The 16,783-nt window shown below is 33.0% G+C and overlaps 3 protein-coding genes and 1 non-coding gene across 5 annotated transcripts; 3 read left to right on the top strand and 1 right to left on the bottom strand.

Moving 5' to 3' along the window:
* The first annotated feature begins 223 nt into the window (after positions 1 to 223).
* Positions 224 to 2,919, top strand: LOC110267989 (putative ascorbate-specific transmembrane electron transporter 1). The gene is made up of 3 exons (XM_021113841.2): positions 224 to 314; positions 435 to 634; positions 2,615 to 2,919. Exons 1-3 carry the CDS (start codon positions 281 to 283, stop codon positions 2,873 to 2,875), a joined length of 495 nt encoding a protein of 164 aa, XP_020969500.1. The 5' UTR covers positions 224 to 280; the 3' UTR covers positions 2,876 to 2,919.
* Positions 2,920 to 5,050: 2,131 nt separating this feature from the next.
* PDE327 (FAD/NAD(P)-binding oxidoreductase family protein) lies at positions 5,051 to 11,426 on the top strand. Its single transcript, XM_016326502.3, has 14 exons — positions 5,051 to 5,423; positions 5,529 to 5,591; positions 6,345 to 6,779; positions 7,193 to 7,264; positions 7,423 to 7,548; positions 7,672 to 7,884; positions 8,096 to 8,143; positions 9,008 to 9,169; positions 9,429 to 9,590; positions 9,841 to 9,931; positions 10,033 to 10,151; positions 10,277 to 10,321; positions 10,458 to 10,808; positions 10,973 to 11,426. Exons 1-13 carry the CDS (start codon positions 5,106 to 5,108, stop codon positions 10,689 to 10,691), a joined length of 2,088 nt encoding a protein of 695 aa, XP_016181988.1. The 5' UTR covers positions 5,051 to 5,105; the 3' UTR covers positions 10,692 to 10,808; positions 10,973 to 11,426.
* Positions 11,427 to 11,524: 98 nt separating this feature from the next.
* Positions 11,525 to 11,596, bottom strand: TRNAD-GUC (transfer RNA aspartic acid (anticodon GUC)). Its single transcript has one exon. It is a non-coding gene; the product is annotated as a tRNA-Asp (tRNA).
* A 396-nt stretch (positions 11,597 to 11,992) lies between these two features.
* On the top strand, positions 11,993 to 15,200 carry LOC107624009 (Pentatricopeptide repeat (PPR-like) superfamily protein). 2 transcript variants are annotated; one of them, XM_016326439.3, is made up of 3 exons: positions 11,993 to 12,131; positions 12,667 to 14,577; positions 14,687 to 14,860. In XM_016326439.3, exon 2 carries the CDS (start codon positions 12,697 to 12,699, stop codon positions 14,536 to 14,538), a length of 1,842 nt encoding a protein of 613 aa, XP_016181925.1. In that variant the 5' UTR covers positions 11,993 to 12,131; positions 12,667 to 12,696; the 3' UTR covers positions 14,539 to 14,577; positions 14,687 to 14,860. The 2 variants fall into 2 exon arrangements, with proteins under 2 accessions (XP_016181925.1, XP_088342874.1); XM_088486748.1 differs by having other exon boundaries at positions 12,002 to 12,131; positions 12,713 to 14,577; positions 14,687 to 15,200.
* Positions 15,201 to 16,783: the final 1,583 nt, after the last annotated feature.

The following is a 16,783-nucleotide window of genomic DNA, read 5'->3' as shown; positions in this document are numbered from 1 at the left end:
TTGGTAGCTTCCATGTTAGCATTCTTGTACATTTGTTGTTCATAGCAATAACAACACTTGTGTTAGTTTGGTTGCTACACTTCCGTGAAGGTGTTGCTTTCAATTCTTCAAACAAAGCCAAGATTTTTAATGTGAGTTTGTTCAATTCAAGCAATGATCAATTATTGTTTATGTATTTATTTTATATGAATTTTTATTTGAATTAATGCATGCATATGTCTGACTAATAATTCCTTCTTTTTTTTTGGGTTTTTAAAATGTGTAGCTACATCCACTTCTAATGACAATTGGATTTGTTTTAGTTAGTGGAGAAGGTAAGCAAAGCTATATTTTAATTATTTTCTATATTATAACCAATAATTTAAAAAAAAAATAGCATATAAATTATTATTATTATTATTATTGTGATACATTTATATTATTACTTGCAACAGGTATCATGATATACAAATCTGCCCCTGGAAAACAAAGATCATTGAAGGTGGTTCACTTGTTATTGCATCTGGTAGCTCTAGCAACTGGAATTTTAGGAATTGTCACAGTTTTCAAATTCAAGAAAGAGGAGGGCCTTCCTAATATGTATACATTACACTCATGGCTAGGCATGTCAGCTATCTGCTCTTTCGGTTTGCAGGTAATAATAATAAGAGAAAATTCTCCTCTCATGCGATATGCTAAAATGACATTCTCTTCCTCTTTATTTATAAAATGTATATTTTCCTCTATTATAACTTTTAGAAAACTTCATCTTTAATCCATTTTAAATTTTTTGTGTTAACTTATGTTAACTTTATCCATTTTTCAAGAAAAAGAAATTATTTTTTACAAAAATATCCTTTAACAAAAATTTAATTTTTTTTGTTATTAAATTTTGCTTACCAAAATACTCTTTAATAAATTTTTTTATGATTAAATTGTATTTTTATCAAAATATTTTTTAAAAAATTTAATAATTAAATTATTATTTTCTAAGATATTTAACAATTTTAATTATCAATTAGTTTTCAACTTTTTACTCAGTTAGGCTTCACTTTGATCCGGTAATCAATAATATTACATCATAATATTAGATCGAATAAATTTTGATATTATATTTAAATTGAGATTGAGTAGATTTAACTAAAGAAAAACTAACTTAAGAGGTGAGAATTGTTTTATATTTATAAATTATTTAGAAATTATATCTTTAAAAGATGTAAAATTTGTAATATAATTTGTCTATAAAAATCTCTAGACTAATTTGATAATTAATTTTTGTTAAAGGATTTAGCTAAAAAGTGTAAGAATGGAAAGCTTTTAAGTTTTTAATATATCAAGTGCATTGGAAATGTAGAAAAACTTAATTTTCAATAACTGATTAACTGGTAGCCAAACATTTTTTTTTTATAATACTTTTAAAATGCGCTCTTAGAATGTAGGTTACCAAATTGTTTGTTAAAAAACTAAAAGTATGTTTGATTTGTATTTGTATTTTTTTTATTTTCATTATTTTTTGTTCAAAAATTTGTAAAAAAAATTAAAGTAAAAGAGCCTATTATTTTCAATGGTTTTTTTTCTTTCATAAATTTTCAAAAACAAAAATTATTAAAAATAAAAAGTTCAACTAAAAAATATTTAAAAATTGATTTCGAATATAACTACTTATTAATGAACTAATTAATTATAAACACTTTAAGGTAGCGTTTGGAAACGAGATAGAAATTAAAAGATTGAGATCGAGAAACAAAGACTAAAAGACAGAAATTGAGTATTCTGTTTGATATAAAGTGAGAGTCTGAAATTGAAATAAAAATGAAGTTCTAATTTAATTTGTACAAAAGATAAAGTTAGAATTAATTAATTGAAATGAGAGTATTTTAGGTATAAAATATTATTAAAAATTCAGTTTCTATGGAGTTAAATCTCAATTTGACCTTTAAAATTTGGCCTGATGGTCAGAATGACCCCCAGAATTTCGCTGGCCCCAATTAGAATCCCCAAATTTATAATTGTGGCTCCATCTTGCCCCTGCGATCATCTCCATCATGGGAATGCTGATCTAGCGCAATTGCATGACATGGTGGACACTACTTAAACGACAGCGTATTGGTTTCGCGCGCAAATCCTTTGGAAACTACGTAGTGTAAGAGTTTTCTTGATATTTGGCAACTTATGATCGTCGTAGTGGAAAGAAAGAGAGTTTTAACTCACAAAAAACTGAAACGACGTAGTTTTCAAAGGATTTGGGCGCGAAACCAATGCGCCGGGGTTTAAGTAGTGTGCACCGTGTTATGCAATTGCATCAAATCAGCATTCTGGTGATGGAGATGATCGCAGGGGCAAGTTGGAGCCACAATTGTAAATTTGGAGGTTCTAATTAGGACCAACAAAATTGTGGGAGTCATTTTGAATATCGGACTAAATGTAAGAGGCCAAATTGAGATTTAACTCGTTTCTATCTCTAAAAATTTCAATATCCTGTATTTCTACTTTTTAGAAGTATTAAAATACTAAAATTTTAGGAATATAAACAAAAACTTTAGTACCTGAACCAACAAATATGATACACTCTCTCAGTTTCCTGTCTCAATACTTCAAAATAAACGCTACTTAACTAAATTCTTTTTTATTTCAGTATATTTTGGGATTCTTTGCCTACTTCTTCCCTGGAGCAGAAATGTACACAAGAGCATCACTATTACCATGGCACAGGTTTATTGGAATGGTCATCTTCTTACTTTCAGTTGGCACAGCTCAATTGGGTTTGGCTCAATATTTTCAGTTTCTGGGACTTTTTCGCAGCCAAGAAGCATTAATAGTGAACTTCACTGGCCTATTACTCTTTCTATTTGCTGTCTTTGTTGCCCTTTCTAGAATTCTTCCTAGATATTCATAAATAGGTTACAATAATTACTTTTTGTCAATTTAATTTGAAATTCTATTACCCTAATATCAATAAGTTCATTTTGATTGTTCATGTTCCTTCCACCGAAAAAGCTCAAGTACATTATTCCTTGTTTTTTTACCATCCATAATTCAAATATATGGAATTTTATTGGAGTTATAAGCTAAAAAAAGAAAAAATTGAGATGGACAATGGATATTAACATGGGAGAAAAAGAAAATGCTCAAAATTTTTGGACAGACAATTAATTTATTTTTTTACTTAAAAAAATACTTAATCTGAATAGTTGGATGTGAGTTAACAAGGAGTGGATCCTCTCCAGTGAAAAAAAAATTGGATGGTGTTCAGTGTAGGATTTCATCTTTCATTGTTCTATCTCCTATTTAATTTTGGTCCCACTTATAGAATTAAGAGAAAAAGACAAATAGGTCCCTGACCTTTTGTTCTGCGGACATTTTTGTCCCTAACCATTGAAAAATACTTTTAAGTCTCTGACCTTCACAAAATTTGGACGGATCAGTCCCTCCGTCCAAATGCCTCCGTCAGGGACTGATCCGTCCAAATGCCTCCGTCAGGGACTAATCCGTCCAAATTTTGTGAAAGTCAAAGATTTAAAAGTATTTTTCAATAGTCAGGGACGAAAATATCCTCGGGACAAAAGGTCAGGGACCTATTTATCATTTTCTCTAGAATTAAAAGTGAAAGATCACATTTTATTCTCTCAAGTGTTAAAAAAATGGAGAGGATCCATTCCGTGAGTTAATACGGGCTATTCACATTCATACTACTATATAGGGAGTGGATCGTCTCCAGTGAAAACAAATTGAATGGTATCAAGTGTTTAATCTCACCTTTCATTGCTCTCTCTCCTCTTTAATTTTAGTCCCACTTATAAAATTAAAGGTAAGAGATCACACTTTATTCTCTCAAGTGTTAAAAAACTTGGAGAAGATCAATTTCCTTACTATATATCATTTGACATGCCACTTAGATTTTTATAAATAGAGTAAAGTATCGTTTTTGTCCCCAACGTTTGGAGTAAGTATTATTTGTGTCCCTAATGTTTAAATTGTCCTATTTGTATCCTTAACGTTTATAAAAGTGATTCAATGTTATCCTACTATCAATTATACTAACAAATTATATTATATTTTTCAATTATTCTCACTTAGATGTATTCATTCTCAATTAGGTCTCACTTGGATGTGTTCAATTTTAATATTATACCCACTATTTGTGTTTAGATTCAATTATGTCCCTAGAAAAGTGAATTATGTAAATGTTGTAGGAATTAGTTTCAACATTTGATGAGCTATTTTTCGGAGTAGATCATCGATTCTATCCCAGACATTTGTATTCTAACTTCAAGAAGAGATTTTTAAAACTCAAACTAAAGCGCTTATGATGTATAATTGACGGCAGGATAACATTGAATCACTTTTACAAACGTTAGGGATAAAAATATGACGATTTAAACGTTAGAGACAAAAATAGAATTTACCCCAAATGTTAGGGACAAAAACGATACTTTACTCTTATAAATATATTCTAAGGTAATATACATAGATAAATTAATTAAGAATTAAAATTATGTAAATATCATAAATTAAATTTGGCTACATCAATTGGATTCGTTTTAGTATGTATATATTATATCAGTAATTACATTAAAAAAATGATTCGATTTACATAGAAGGTCAAACAAGATATGTATATATTAAATTCAATTTAAGACATTTACATAATTTTAATTCTCAATCAATTTATCTATGTAATTTATTCATATTTTAATGATCAAAATATAATTACTATTTTATAAATCAATGTAAATATGTTTGTAAATTTTAAGGACTAAATTAAATTAATTAAAATTTTAATAAATAAATTACGAAATAAATAAAAATTTAGTGATTAAATTGAGTGAATTTGCAGAATGATATATAAATATTAACAGAGTGTTTATTTGAGCATCATTAAATTAATAAAAAAAATTAATAAATTTTTTTATTTTTTATTTTTAATATATTTAACAAATTTTTAATAGTAAAAATAAAAATATTTTTATACGTTATTTAAATATAAAATTATTTTTATTTTTTTAAAATATTTTTTAAAACAAAATAACTCGAAAAAAGATATTCAAACAAGCCCTGAATAGTTTGAGAGCGGGGCTTATCCAAATGAGTATTACAAGTTTACCACTGCACACAGCACACTGACCATGGCGCTCATTCCCTCTTCTTCATGCGCCTTTCCCAAGATCCACACTGCTTTCTGCTTTAGCAACCTTCCCAGTTATCAAGGCAGACTGCGCATCTTCTGTAGCAAGAGAACCGGCAAACAGCGGTACCCTTCCGAGAAGAAGCAGCTCAGAACCAAGCACAAACACCTCCTTTCCGGTTCCAAGGTCACCAACAAGTTCGAGGGCACATGGAGGCTATTCAAGCTCCTCGTTCCACTCGATCAAGACCCTGGCAAGGACTTTTTAGACATTTCCGATGCCCTTCTCCAACAAATTGCTAAGGTTCTCAAGTTCCCGGTAATTAACTAACTACTCTTTTTACTTCTCTTTCAATTCCGTAACAATTTTTTTTTTAATTTTTCTGTCGAGTGTTTAATTTTCTTTTTTCAAATGGTGTGTCAGGTTGCTTCGTTGTTGCCACGAGAAGCTTTCTCGGTTGTTAGGAAGTCCTTTGATGCTCGCAAGGTATGTAACAGTAACATTCATCTGCCTCATCACAGTTATGATTTGTGGTTTACACTTTGCATGATTGATTTTAAAATTAGGAGGAATATTTTTCTTTTTACCTGAATTTTGCATAGCTTTTTGTCCAATTTTTTTGAATTTATTTGTCTTGTGCTAATTTAGAACTTTTGGTTATAGAAGCTTTGGTGCATGATATGAAACCACTCTTAGACTTATTTAGGGTGTGCTTGCTTCTGATTATTTGGAAAGCAATTTTACAGTAAACTTGTGTCCTTAGAAATGCTTTCTCAGAATTAAGATATTGATTATTGGTTGTAGTCCAGTTTCGTTGTTTCTGCTACTGCTGGCTCAAGTTGTCTTGCTACTTATAAAATTTACACAAAAATGTGAGAAGTGAGAACTGATTTTTTTCGTCAGTTAAAAGAAAAAAGAAAAGCTGAGTTTTTGTGAAAAGAACCAAACCAAAGGCCCCCTTAATCTATGTCTGGTGTGACTGAGTACAATCTTGAATTACATTAAAAAATTAGATAGGTAAATTCGTTGGTTTAAGTTTCAATTATTTGGTTTTGACATGTAATTATATGTATGCTGGATAGTGTGTACGTGGAATTCATCCGTGCATATGTGATGTTCATAACTTTTGAAGTAGTTCATTGCTCATACTTTTCCATGTTACAAGTAAAACAAGGTTTTTAAAATTGCTTTAGAAGCTATCACTTCATCATCTTATTTGTTTTGTTGATGCTCTTTTAGAGAGTCAAGGAGCCCAAATTTGTGCATACTGTTGATGTGGATGTTGAAAGACTCATCAGCCTGCAACCTCGAACTCGCGACTTCATCTCTCGGTTGGAGCCCAAGGTCGGCCTCGTGGAACACATGCAAGACAGAAAAGATTGTGGTGATTTGATAAGTATCGTACGTGACTATAAAGAGACTGCAGTGAAAGGGGAAAATGGACATAGCATTTTATCAGGGGAGTTGCACCAGACCAAAGTTTCTAGAAAGCCTAAAATTGTCGTAGTGGGTGGTGGGCCTTCTGGCCTATTTGCTACTCTTGTTCTTGCAGAGCTTGGTGCAGATGTTACTCTAATAGAAAGAGGGCAACCAGTAGAAAAAAGAGGGCGTGATATTGGTGCTCTTGTAGTTCGTCGAATTCTAGAGTTGGAAAGTAACTTTTGCTTCGGAGAGGTTGTTCTATGCATTTTTATTTATTTCTTTAAATGATGGTTTATTATCTCAGTAAATAGATGTTTCATTCATGATTGCTCCATTGATCACATTTTACTTGGTTATATTCTTGCAGTCTTGTTGCTACAATTTGATTGTTTTTCATGACAGCCAATAGGCAGGAATTTTATCCTGACATGTTACTAGTGTTTTTGGAAATTATGTGCACCCTTGTAATGCTCATATTGGTCGCAACTTGTAAGAGATTAAACAATACATCTGAAAATCATAAGTGGGATATAACTACCGGTATTTGGTTACCTCTGTTAATTTTCCGTGATTCTTGCATTTCTTTCATTATTCAACTAGTCTTTCTACTATGTGATTTATTGTTTGTTTTACCTTTTCATTTATTAAGCACTTATGTTTGGCAGGGTGGTGCAGGTACTTGGAGTGATGGAAAATTGGTAACTAGAATAGGACGTAACACTGGCAGTGTTCTTGCGGTTAGTTCCCATGCTGTGCACTTGTAAACTTGTTATGCACGCTCTCTTAATTTGGGATAAATCTTTGAATTCTTTCTGTCTCATTATTTTAATTTTTTTATTTTTCCAACTTCTATGCCATTAGTTACTCAATAGTTCAAAGGTTTTTTTCATTTTAGATTATGAGAACTCTAGTGCATTTTGGAGCTCCAGAACAGATATTGATCGATGGAAAGCCTCATTTGGGAACAGATAGGCTGGTTCCATTACTTCGCAACTTTAGGAGACATCTGCAAGATTTGGGTGTGAGTTCCAACCACTTCTTTCGATTGAGAATAAACTCTTGTGTAAATTATGTAGATGTACTTTCCCAGGTTCCCTTTCTGAAGTTGTCTTCATTTTGGTCAACTGCTACCTTTTTGTTTCAGGTCACCATCAAGTTTGGGACAAGGGTAGATGATATAGTTATAAAAGACGGACATGCTCAGGGGGTTACAGTGTCAGAATCAGCTGATAAATTACGGTTAAGAAGCCAGCAGATGGAATATGATGCAGTTGTTCTGGCTGTTGGTCATTCTGCTCGTGATATATATCAAATGCTTCTTTCCCATAACGTGGAATTGATACCAAAAGATTTTGCTGTGAGTTTCTGTAGACATCTTATAAGTATATATTTCAATTTATTAAAATTTTGATACAATTTTGTTATATTCCCGATGCTTCTCTGTTTTCTTATCCATCTGTAACATTATATGCCCTTCTGGCAAATTTGAGGCGTCTTTCTAGAGGAATAAAATCATCTTATATTTTGGTGTTTGCTTTTACAATTGTTATCGTCATGATTCCTTACAGGTTGGGCTACGGATTGAGCATCCTCAAGAACTAATAAATAGCATTCAGGTTTGAATCTAGTCAAAATTGTTTTGGCGCCCTTGTGTTTTTTTAAATTTATTTATATTTTAAAATTTTTTGGTTGAATTCCTTTGCAATGGCATGTCAGATGAATTTGCAAGATAATTTACATTAATTTGGTCTAGTGAAATAGGTTTAACAAGTTTGCCAAACTATGACATCTCAATTGATGGTATGATTCACCAGATTCTCCCTAAAAAGCCATTTTCTCTTCCCCCAAAAAAATTATGGCTGGAAATCAGCGGAACTGAATTCTACTTTTTTTAAAAAAGTAAAAATAACCAGTTTACATGTTTATCCTTATAAGATTAAAATATTCCATATTACATGCAACTCTCTAATGTCTTCCTTGATTCTGTCTAGAGTTTGACAGATCATCCATCGAAGCATTCTCTTCTTTGCCACATCAAACTTATGCTAAACTCGTCTATGTTAAATTTTATTGAAAGTGTTACATAGTCGGTCTCAATTCCCAAATCCGAATGAAATAGAGCGGTTGTTTTAGGTTGTCAACAACCAATGTAAAAACTTGGCTGAATCTCTATGACAAGGAACTCTTATTAGTTATTACTAAATGATTGGTAATCAATTAATTATTGCATTTTTTTTTATTTTATACCCATACTTAGCTACAAGTACTGGTAAGATATATGTCCTTTTGGATCCTAATGAATAAAATTAAACAAAAAATCTATACAAAGTAATATATAGTGCTTTAGAACTATTAATTGGTGGAAAAATGAGATGGTAAAGATTTATTTTATTTGTTTACATTTGAAACTGTTCATTACAACTAATTTATTTATTTATCAAGATTATGATCCATGCAAATTTATCCGTTTAAATTTGTAGTATTCCGAATTGGCATCTGAGGTTGCTCGTGGACGTGGTAAAGTTCCTGTGGCTGATTACAAAGTTGCCAACTATATTGACAAAGAGGATTTACGTGAATCATATGATCCAATGGTAGCAAATCGTAGTTGCTACTCTTTCTGCATGTGTCCCGGTGGGCAGGTTTGCATTCTCCTTTACTTCTATCATATTACTTGGAGTATGATTTATTTTCTGCATTGATTCCATGCAAATAAAGGTGCATGGCATGTCATGTTTGTTCCTATCTAGTGATGGAATGACAAAAATTAGTTAATTATTTTCAAACAATAGGGGATAGCATATTTGGTTGTAATGGATGCATTAGTTGTTTGGAGCACTTAACAATAGGGTATAATGTATGTAGCAAACTTAGTAAACTGTGAAATGTTGGAACTTATAGGTTGTTCTCACCAGCACAGATCCATCAGAAATGTGCATCAATGGCATGTCATTCTCTCGGCGGGCATCTAGGTGGGCAAATGCTGCACTTGTGGTGACAGTCACAATGAAGGATTTTGAAGCTTTGAATTACTATGGTCCTCTTGCAGGGGTTGAATTTCAGGTAGTTATATCTATTTATGTAATCTGAGTTTTTTCTTATTCTTTTAAATACTTAAACAAAATGTTTGTTTCATTATACTTTTTCAGGTATTTTTAATTATCGAAAACAACTTTCTTGCCTATTGTTTATAATAAATATAATCCCTAGTGCAAAGTTTTAACTATTTAATCAGTTAAGTACAGAATATCTACAGTCTGCATATTTAGAAATTTGGCGGCATCTATTTTTATCTAATATTTCTATTATTTAGAGAGAGTTTGAACGCAAAGCTGCTATGATGGGCGGAGGAAATTTTATAGTGCCTGTGCAGACAGCTACAGACTTTCTCAACAAGTTGTCAGGTAAAAATGATCAATTATTATTTACTACCTTTTTTTTAACTCTTACTCTCTCAGGCTTTCAGCTATTAAATTAGCTTAGCTTAGAATTACTTTTGTGCCAGGATCTTCTCTACCCCCATCAAGTTATCGTTTGGGTGTGAAGGCAGCAAATCTTCATCAGCTATTTCCGGATCATATAACTGAAGCTTTGCAAAATTCACTAGCGAAATTTGACAAGGAGGTTTGTGACTTTCATGCTCTTACTAATCTAGTATCCACTGGATTTAATAAAATTATCTAACAGCATTACTCATTCCATGATATTCATTTAGTTAATTTAATTTTTCAAACTTCCAAATTTTTCAGTTACCAGGATTTATCTGCAAGGAGGCTCTACTTCATGGTGTAGAGGTAATAAAATTCTTATGATATTCCCTAACTCCTACTTCATTTTGCAGCCATTAATCAAAACTTCTGTACGAAGCTCATTACTGTTGTGATTTTATATAATTGTTGCTGATTTGCGCTGAACAATGTTTCCTTCCAGACTAGGACCAGTTCTCCGATTCAGATTCCTCGTGATATTCTCTCTTATGAAAGCACTTCGGTAAAAGGACTGTATCCGGTCGGTGAAGGAGCAGGTTATGCCGGTGGAATTGTTAGTGCAGCAGTTGATGGAATGCATGCTGGTTTCGCTGTAGCAAAACAATTAAGCTTATTTCACGGTGATCTCGAGTCTGTTCTTGGAAAGGCTCAGAGTTTTGGGTTTGTCAAGTACTAGAATAGATCCAATTTTTTGAGGATTTAACTATTCTTCATGGCAGCGACACTGTCTTGAAATGCGTATTCTGTTTCTTGTTGGTTGTGCTTGCTTGCTGTGGATGGTGAAGTAGAAGAGGTATGCAGTGCTTTAACAGTTTAACTCTCCCTTTTGTTTTCATCTCCTCTCAGTGTTTTTAGTTTGCCATGGAAGATGCATGAGATTACTTGCACATTTCATTATAATTTCTCATCTACCAGGGATGGTAACTTTCAGTGTTCATTGCAAATTTGCACTTGCAGTTTTCTCCACAGTGATCATGAGTTGGGCACCATACATGTTCAAATGGTGCTTTGAGGTTGGAGCTTTTAACAAGGAACTGCATTTTGGTGATCACAAGCTTCACAAAACATTTATGTAGCTAGAAACATAGAATGTGTAAATGATATTCAGAGATGGTGCTGACTCTACTTGTCTGCCGCCACGGCCATTGGAAGTCGCAGAGCTTTCACTGCTTACCTTCGCTGTAGAATGAGGAAGAAAAGGATACAGTGATGGTAGTAAAAGTGATTGAAAGTTGTATTTTGGTTTTTTATTTTTTATGTCCTTACGGAACCAAAAGAAAGCAGGGAGTTGATGGAGCTTTTAAAATAAGAACATTGAATGTCCTGTGATGTCTTAACCATTGAAGATGATAACTTATGGTTCGGTCAAAACCTCTTTTTAAATAAAAAATAAACGATGAAAGATTGGCTACATTTTTGTTACAAAATCTCATGGAGGGAGTACGGTAGGGGTTATCCAAAAAGTTTCCAAAACCAGTTGCGCCAGGGGGAGGATAAAAAAGTAAAAAACGCCGTTGCCGGGGATCGAACCCGGGTCACCCGCGTGACAGGCGGGAATACTCACCACTATACTACAACGACTTTGTTGAGATAGTCTTCTTATTTTTCATATATCAATGCATATTTTCGTTTCCTTCCCCATTTCAATTTCAGACTCCTCCTTTCCACTCACACACTACACTTGCGACTGTAAGGAAGCCTTCAAAGGACGCTAAGAAGAACAAGGACGAGTAGTATGCCTGTGCTGAGGTGAGCTCATTCATGCTCTCAAATGTTTCATTCTAATTTCTGTTAGGAAGATTTTCAATCATGCAATTGCGGCAATGCCATGGCGGTAATGGCCGGTTCAGGTTGCATTTTTTTGTTTTTTAAAATTTGAGGGTTATTTTGGTAATTTAGAAAACCCTTGAGGGTTATTTTGGTAATTTAGAAAACCCAGAACAGATATCACCTTTTCACAAGATCCCCTGTGGCGCTGCTGGAAGAACCACCGGCGGCGCGCCACCATCCGGCTCCAACTCTCCCGTTCTCTCTGCTGCTGGAGGCGCAGTTCGAAGCTATCGCCGAGACGGACGCGCCATCTCCTACGCAGCTCCAGTCTGTTCCCTTTTTTCTGGTTCGTTCTTTTCTTTCTTCTTTTTTGTCTCTCAGTTTGTTAGTTTCTTCCTTTCTCTGAAATTATGAACCTCTCTACTTCCATCCTTTATTTCAATTTACATAGGTTCATTATGACTTGATGTTATGTTTATTTGTTGAATTTGCAGCTGAATTTGCTAAATCAATATGAGTTATATTGATTAGATTTTATAATTCATTACATGTGCAATTTTTTATGCATATCCATGTATATTTTTTTAGGCCATCTGCCGTTTAATCCTATGACGGATTTTTGGCTCTCCGCCATGAGCTGCCATCCACAATAAAAAAAACTATGGTTGAAAGAGAGGCTAATAATAAGGCTAGAAAGTAAATTGCTTTGCAGTATATGATTCTCACCAAATAAACATGACACAAACTCTATAATTAAGCATGCACATAGGTCTCACAAACGGCTATTTTGTAAAGTGGAGAAGAATCAAGAATGGGACACTTTTCAATTTTTTTAAATAATTGATTGATGTGCTTAACTTTTAGTTATATATATGGTGCAGTAACTCAATGTGTTGCTACTTGCCCACATCATGTTAAACAATGCAGCAAAACTAATAATGAAGGGAATATGCATTTCCCTTCTCAAATGCTGCAAAAGTATGTCCCAGCTCAAGCAAATACAGACCCCGATATGTACTGTGGGTTTACAGCAAGACAGGCACACCCTGAACAAGCTCATGGCCTTTTGCGTCCACTCATCTGTTGGAGACTTTCACTATGCACACAGAATCTTCAACCACATCCACGAGCCTAGTTTGTTTGTATACAATATCATGATCAAAGCATTTGTGAAAAGGGGTAGTTTTAGAGAGGCCATATCTCTCTTTGGGCGAATGAGGTATGATGCCATGTCACCGGATAATTATACGTATCCTTATGTTTTGAAGGCTATTGGTTGCATTGGAGAGGTTCATGAAGGGGAGAAGGTTCATGCCTTTGTGGTCAAGACTGAACTGGAGTCTGATCCATATGTTTGTAACTCACTGATGGATATGTATGCTGAATTGGGTAAAGTTGGTTGTTTCAAACAGCTATTTGATGAAATGCTTGAGAGAGACACAGTTTCTTGGAACATCATGATTGCAGGATATGCAAGGTGTGGGAAATTCCAAGAAGCTATTGATGTTTTTCAGCAAATGCAAAAAGAAAGCAATGAGAAGCCTAATGAAGCCACAGTTGTAGGTACTCTGGCAGCTTGTACAGCATTGAAAAATATCAAAGTTGGCATGGAAACTCATAGTTATATTAAAAAAGAACTAGATTTAACGGCTAAAATAGGAAATGCATTGTTAGACATGTATTGTAAGTGTGGGCGTTTGAGTGAAGCACAGAAAATTTTTTATGAGATGCCAGCAAAAAATGTGAATTGCTGGACTACTATGGTAGCTGGGTATGTAAATTGCGGTCAGCTGGATGAAGCTCGAGCTTTGTTTGAGAGAAGTCCCTCTCGGGATATTGTTCTTTGGACTGCTATGATTAATGGGTATGTGCAATTTAATCGTTTTGACGAGGCAATTGCATTGTTTCAGGAGATGCAAAACAGAGGAATCAACCCAGACAAGTTCATTTTGGTCAGTCTCCTTACTGGTTGTGCTCAATTGGGGGCTCTAGAGCAAGGCAAGTGGATTCATAATTACATAGATGAGAGCAGAATCAAAGTCGATGCTGTGGTTGGTACTGCACTGATTGAAATGTATGCTAAATGTGGTTATATAGAGAAATCTTTGGAGGTTTTTTATGGATTGAGGCAAAAGGATACTGCGACATGGACTTCAATTATTTATGGGCTTGCCATGAATGGTAGGGCAAGCAAAGCTCTTGAGCTATTTGAAGCAATGATAACATTTGGGGCAAGACCGGATGGGATTACCTTTATTGCTGTGTTGAGTGCATGTTGTCATGGAGGATTGGTAGAAGAAGGCCGTAAATATTTTCATTCCATGAAAAGAATATATCTTGTTGAGCCAAAATTAGTACACTACGGGTGTTTCGTTGACCTTCTTGGTAGAGCTGGACTATTAGATGAAGCGGAGGAGTTGATAAAGAAGTTTCCAGATCAAAACAGTGAGATGATAGCTCCACTTTATGGTGCTTTGCTAAGTGCCTGCAGACTTCATGGCAATATCGATATGGGTGAAAGGCTTGCTATGGCACTAGCAAAAGTTAAATCTAGTGATTCGAGTCTTCATACACTTCTTGCTAACATTTATGCTTATGCTGACAAATGGGAAGATGTGAGCAAGGTGAGAAGTAAGATGAAAGACATGGGAATAAAGAAGGTTCCAGGATGTAGTGCTATTGAGGTCAACGGGAACAAGGGTACAGCGTGGTCGCTTTCCCATTTTACAGCCAATATTGGTCTTCCTACATGAGATAGCTAATCAGCAATTCGTCTGATAACCTATAAACATGTGGGTAATTTTACTCAAATGATCTTCATGTGTAAAATTGTTAAATTTTTTGCTCTTAAATCCCACAAGTGAGTTGCACATTGAATATTGAATTTATATAATGCTACAGAAATATGCAATTATGTAAGCTCTTGTCTGCATTCTGCGTATGATGGGATTGGGTTGTAAGGGAAGATGAATGGTTGCTGTCTACAGTTGTGGATGGAGTGCTAAAACAATGCTTAAAGTCATAGGAAAATCTGATCATGTCGGAAAAGTGCCAGGTTTTAATGTTGGCTTTTTCTATATATCACTCTTCTTTCATGGATCACCCCATTTCCAAATATAAGGTCATAGAATCAGCTAAAATCATCCCCAGTTCCTCTTTGGCTTTATCAGACAGATATCCAAGAGTCCTCTCTTTATTCAGACTATATCAATTGATTATCAGGCATATTTTCATAATCTTCTCTGTTCTGTAACGAATGTTCTCATGTCAGAGTAGTTAGTTGATCTAAGTAAACTAGATATTCAAATGATCTTTCAGAATCTCATAATTTTCTTAAATCTGCATTTGAATCTGAAAGATGCTATTCTTTTTTGGTGTTGAAGTATATTATGCATAAGAGTGCTGTGTATGCATGCCTTGATGGTAGTTGATGCTTTTTCTAAGGTGTTTCAAATCTCTTATTTATTTTATTTTCTAAGCTGGCCTTCATACCAGATGGAGTCAATTATATATAGACAGAAAGATCCACAGGTGTAATAAAATATAATCAAAATTAGAAGGATTGCATGAACTCTTATTTGCTTCTGTGAATTTTATTGTGAAGATGCACACAACTACCAATGATGTCATTTACTCATTATTGAATTAACATTGATAAAGGGTTTGTTTGGGTGAGCTTCTAAAAAAAGATCTTTTTTCGAGTTATCTTTTTTTAAAAGATTTTATGAAGAAGTAAAAGTAATTTTATGTTTGGATATCTCATGCAAAAAGATCTTTTTATCTATCAATATAAATTTGGGTATAACAATATAAAAGTACTTTTTTGTTTATTTATTACATGAAAAACATCTTTTTTCTAAGAAAAAAAGATCTTTTAAAAAAAGATGTAAATTACAGCTTCTCAAAAAAGATGTTTTTTTTTTTTATTTTTCTAATGCTTTTACTTTTACTACTAAAAATTTGCCAAACACACTAAAAAATAAAAAAAAAAATCTTTTTTTAATAAAATAATGATACCCAAACAAACACAAAGTATGCTTGCTTTATATGTATAGAAGTTAGGGAAATAGCTCCTTTATTGATGCATAATACTATTCTTGTAGTTGTCACAAATAGAAACTTTAATGTGAATGAATGCTTCTGCAGAATTTGTTTTGAATTAGGAACTTGTTTGATGCAGAGATCTGTCTAGGAATCTAAAGTTGCTTTTAGTACATAGAGAATTGGATTACTAAAACAAAAAATATCATAACAAGGACAAAAAACAAAGTTCTATTGGATTCAATCGAATTGAATGGTAAGAAGAAGATTGAATATGACCCTGAAAAGACATCCATAGACATAATGGAATGTTTTAAAATGTGTTCCTCTTTAATGTTTGTCTTCTAACAAATATATTTAATTAAAATTCTTAAAATAAAAAAATACAGCCATATTTTAACACGTGTAATAATTCATCGAGTATAATTTTCACACATGATCAATTCAATATTGTACATTACTTTTAGAGTATTAAAAAAAAATTAGTTCCTAAGAAATAAATAGATAAATTATAACAATATTACGTGTATATTAAAAATTATTTACCTATATAAAATATAAATTAAAATGAGTTAAATAATATATGTATTTATATATAGATAGACAATATTTAAGTCGGTTATTTTTTAGTATATAAATAGTATTTTTAGATAAATTACTTTTTTTTTTGAAAAGATTAAAGATAAATTTTCATTTTTAAAAATGCTAGCAACTAATTTATTTTATCATAAAATGATTTTTTTATTATAAAAAAATAAATAATTAATTAATTTTAAAATTAATGTGTATCTGACTGCAATTTGCAAAAAAATTGTTAGATGATCAATTGGCCATGCTCTTTATTTAAGGGTGAAAATTCAGGTGCAGTCAACTTCACGTGAAGTTGATAATTGAGAGCCGTTAGCTGAAAATTTAGTCAAATCAATCAAATCATCTAACGGCTCTCAGCTATCAATT

This window comes from Arachis ipaensis, chromosome B10 (genome assembly GCF_059453495.1).
Source record: "Arachis ipaensis isolate K30076 ecotype BB chromosome B10, ASM5945349v1, whole genome shotgun sequence".
NCBI classification, from domain to species: Eukaryota; Viridiplantae; Streptophyta; class Magnoliopsida; order Fabales; family Fabaceae; genus Arachis; species Arachis ipaensis.
The sequence above is the reverse complement of the archived record's forward strand: the minus strand, read 5'-3'. Positions and strand labels throughout refer to the sequence as shown.

What these genes read in the sequence shown, in the direction of transcription:
- LOC110267989 (XM_021113841.2), top strand. Translation starts at nt 281, where the DNA reads ATGACAATTGGATTTGTTTTAGTTAGTGGAGAAG. An exon ending in TGTTTTAGTTAGTGGAGAAG is followed by an intron (nt 315 to 434) that starts GTAAGCAAAGCT and finishes TACTTGCAACAG; the next exon opens with GTATCATGATATACAAATCT. An exon ending in TCTGCTCTTTCGGTTTGCAG is followed by an intron (nt 635 to 2,614) that starts GTAATAATAATA and finishes TTTTTATTTCAG; the next exon opens with TATATTTTGGGATTCTTTGC.
- PDE327 (XM_016326502.3), top strand. Translation starts at nt 5,106, where the DNA reads ATGGCGCTCATTCCCTCTTCTTCATGCGCCTTTCCCAAGATCCACACT. An exon ending in GACATCTGCAAGATTTGGGT is followed by an intron (nt 7,549 to 7,671) that starts GTGAGTTCCAAC and finishes TTTTTGTTTCAG; the next exon opens with GTCACCATCAAGTTTGGGAC. An exon ending in CTCTACTTCATGGTGTAGAG is followed by an intron (nt 10,322 to 10,457) that starts GTAATAAAATTC and finishes GTTTCCTTCCAG; the next exon opens with ACTAGGACCAGTTCTCCGAT.
- LOC107624009 (XM_016326439.3), top strand. Translation starts at nt 12,697, where the DNA reads ATGTTAAACAATGCAGCAAAACTAATAATGAAGGGAATATGCATTTCC.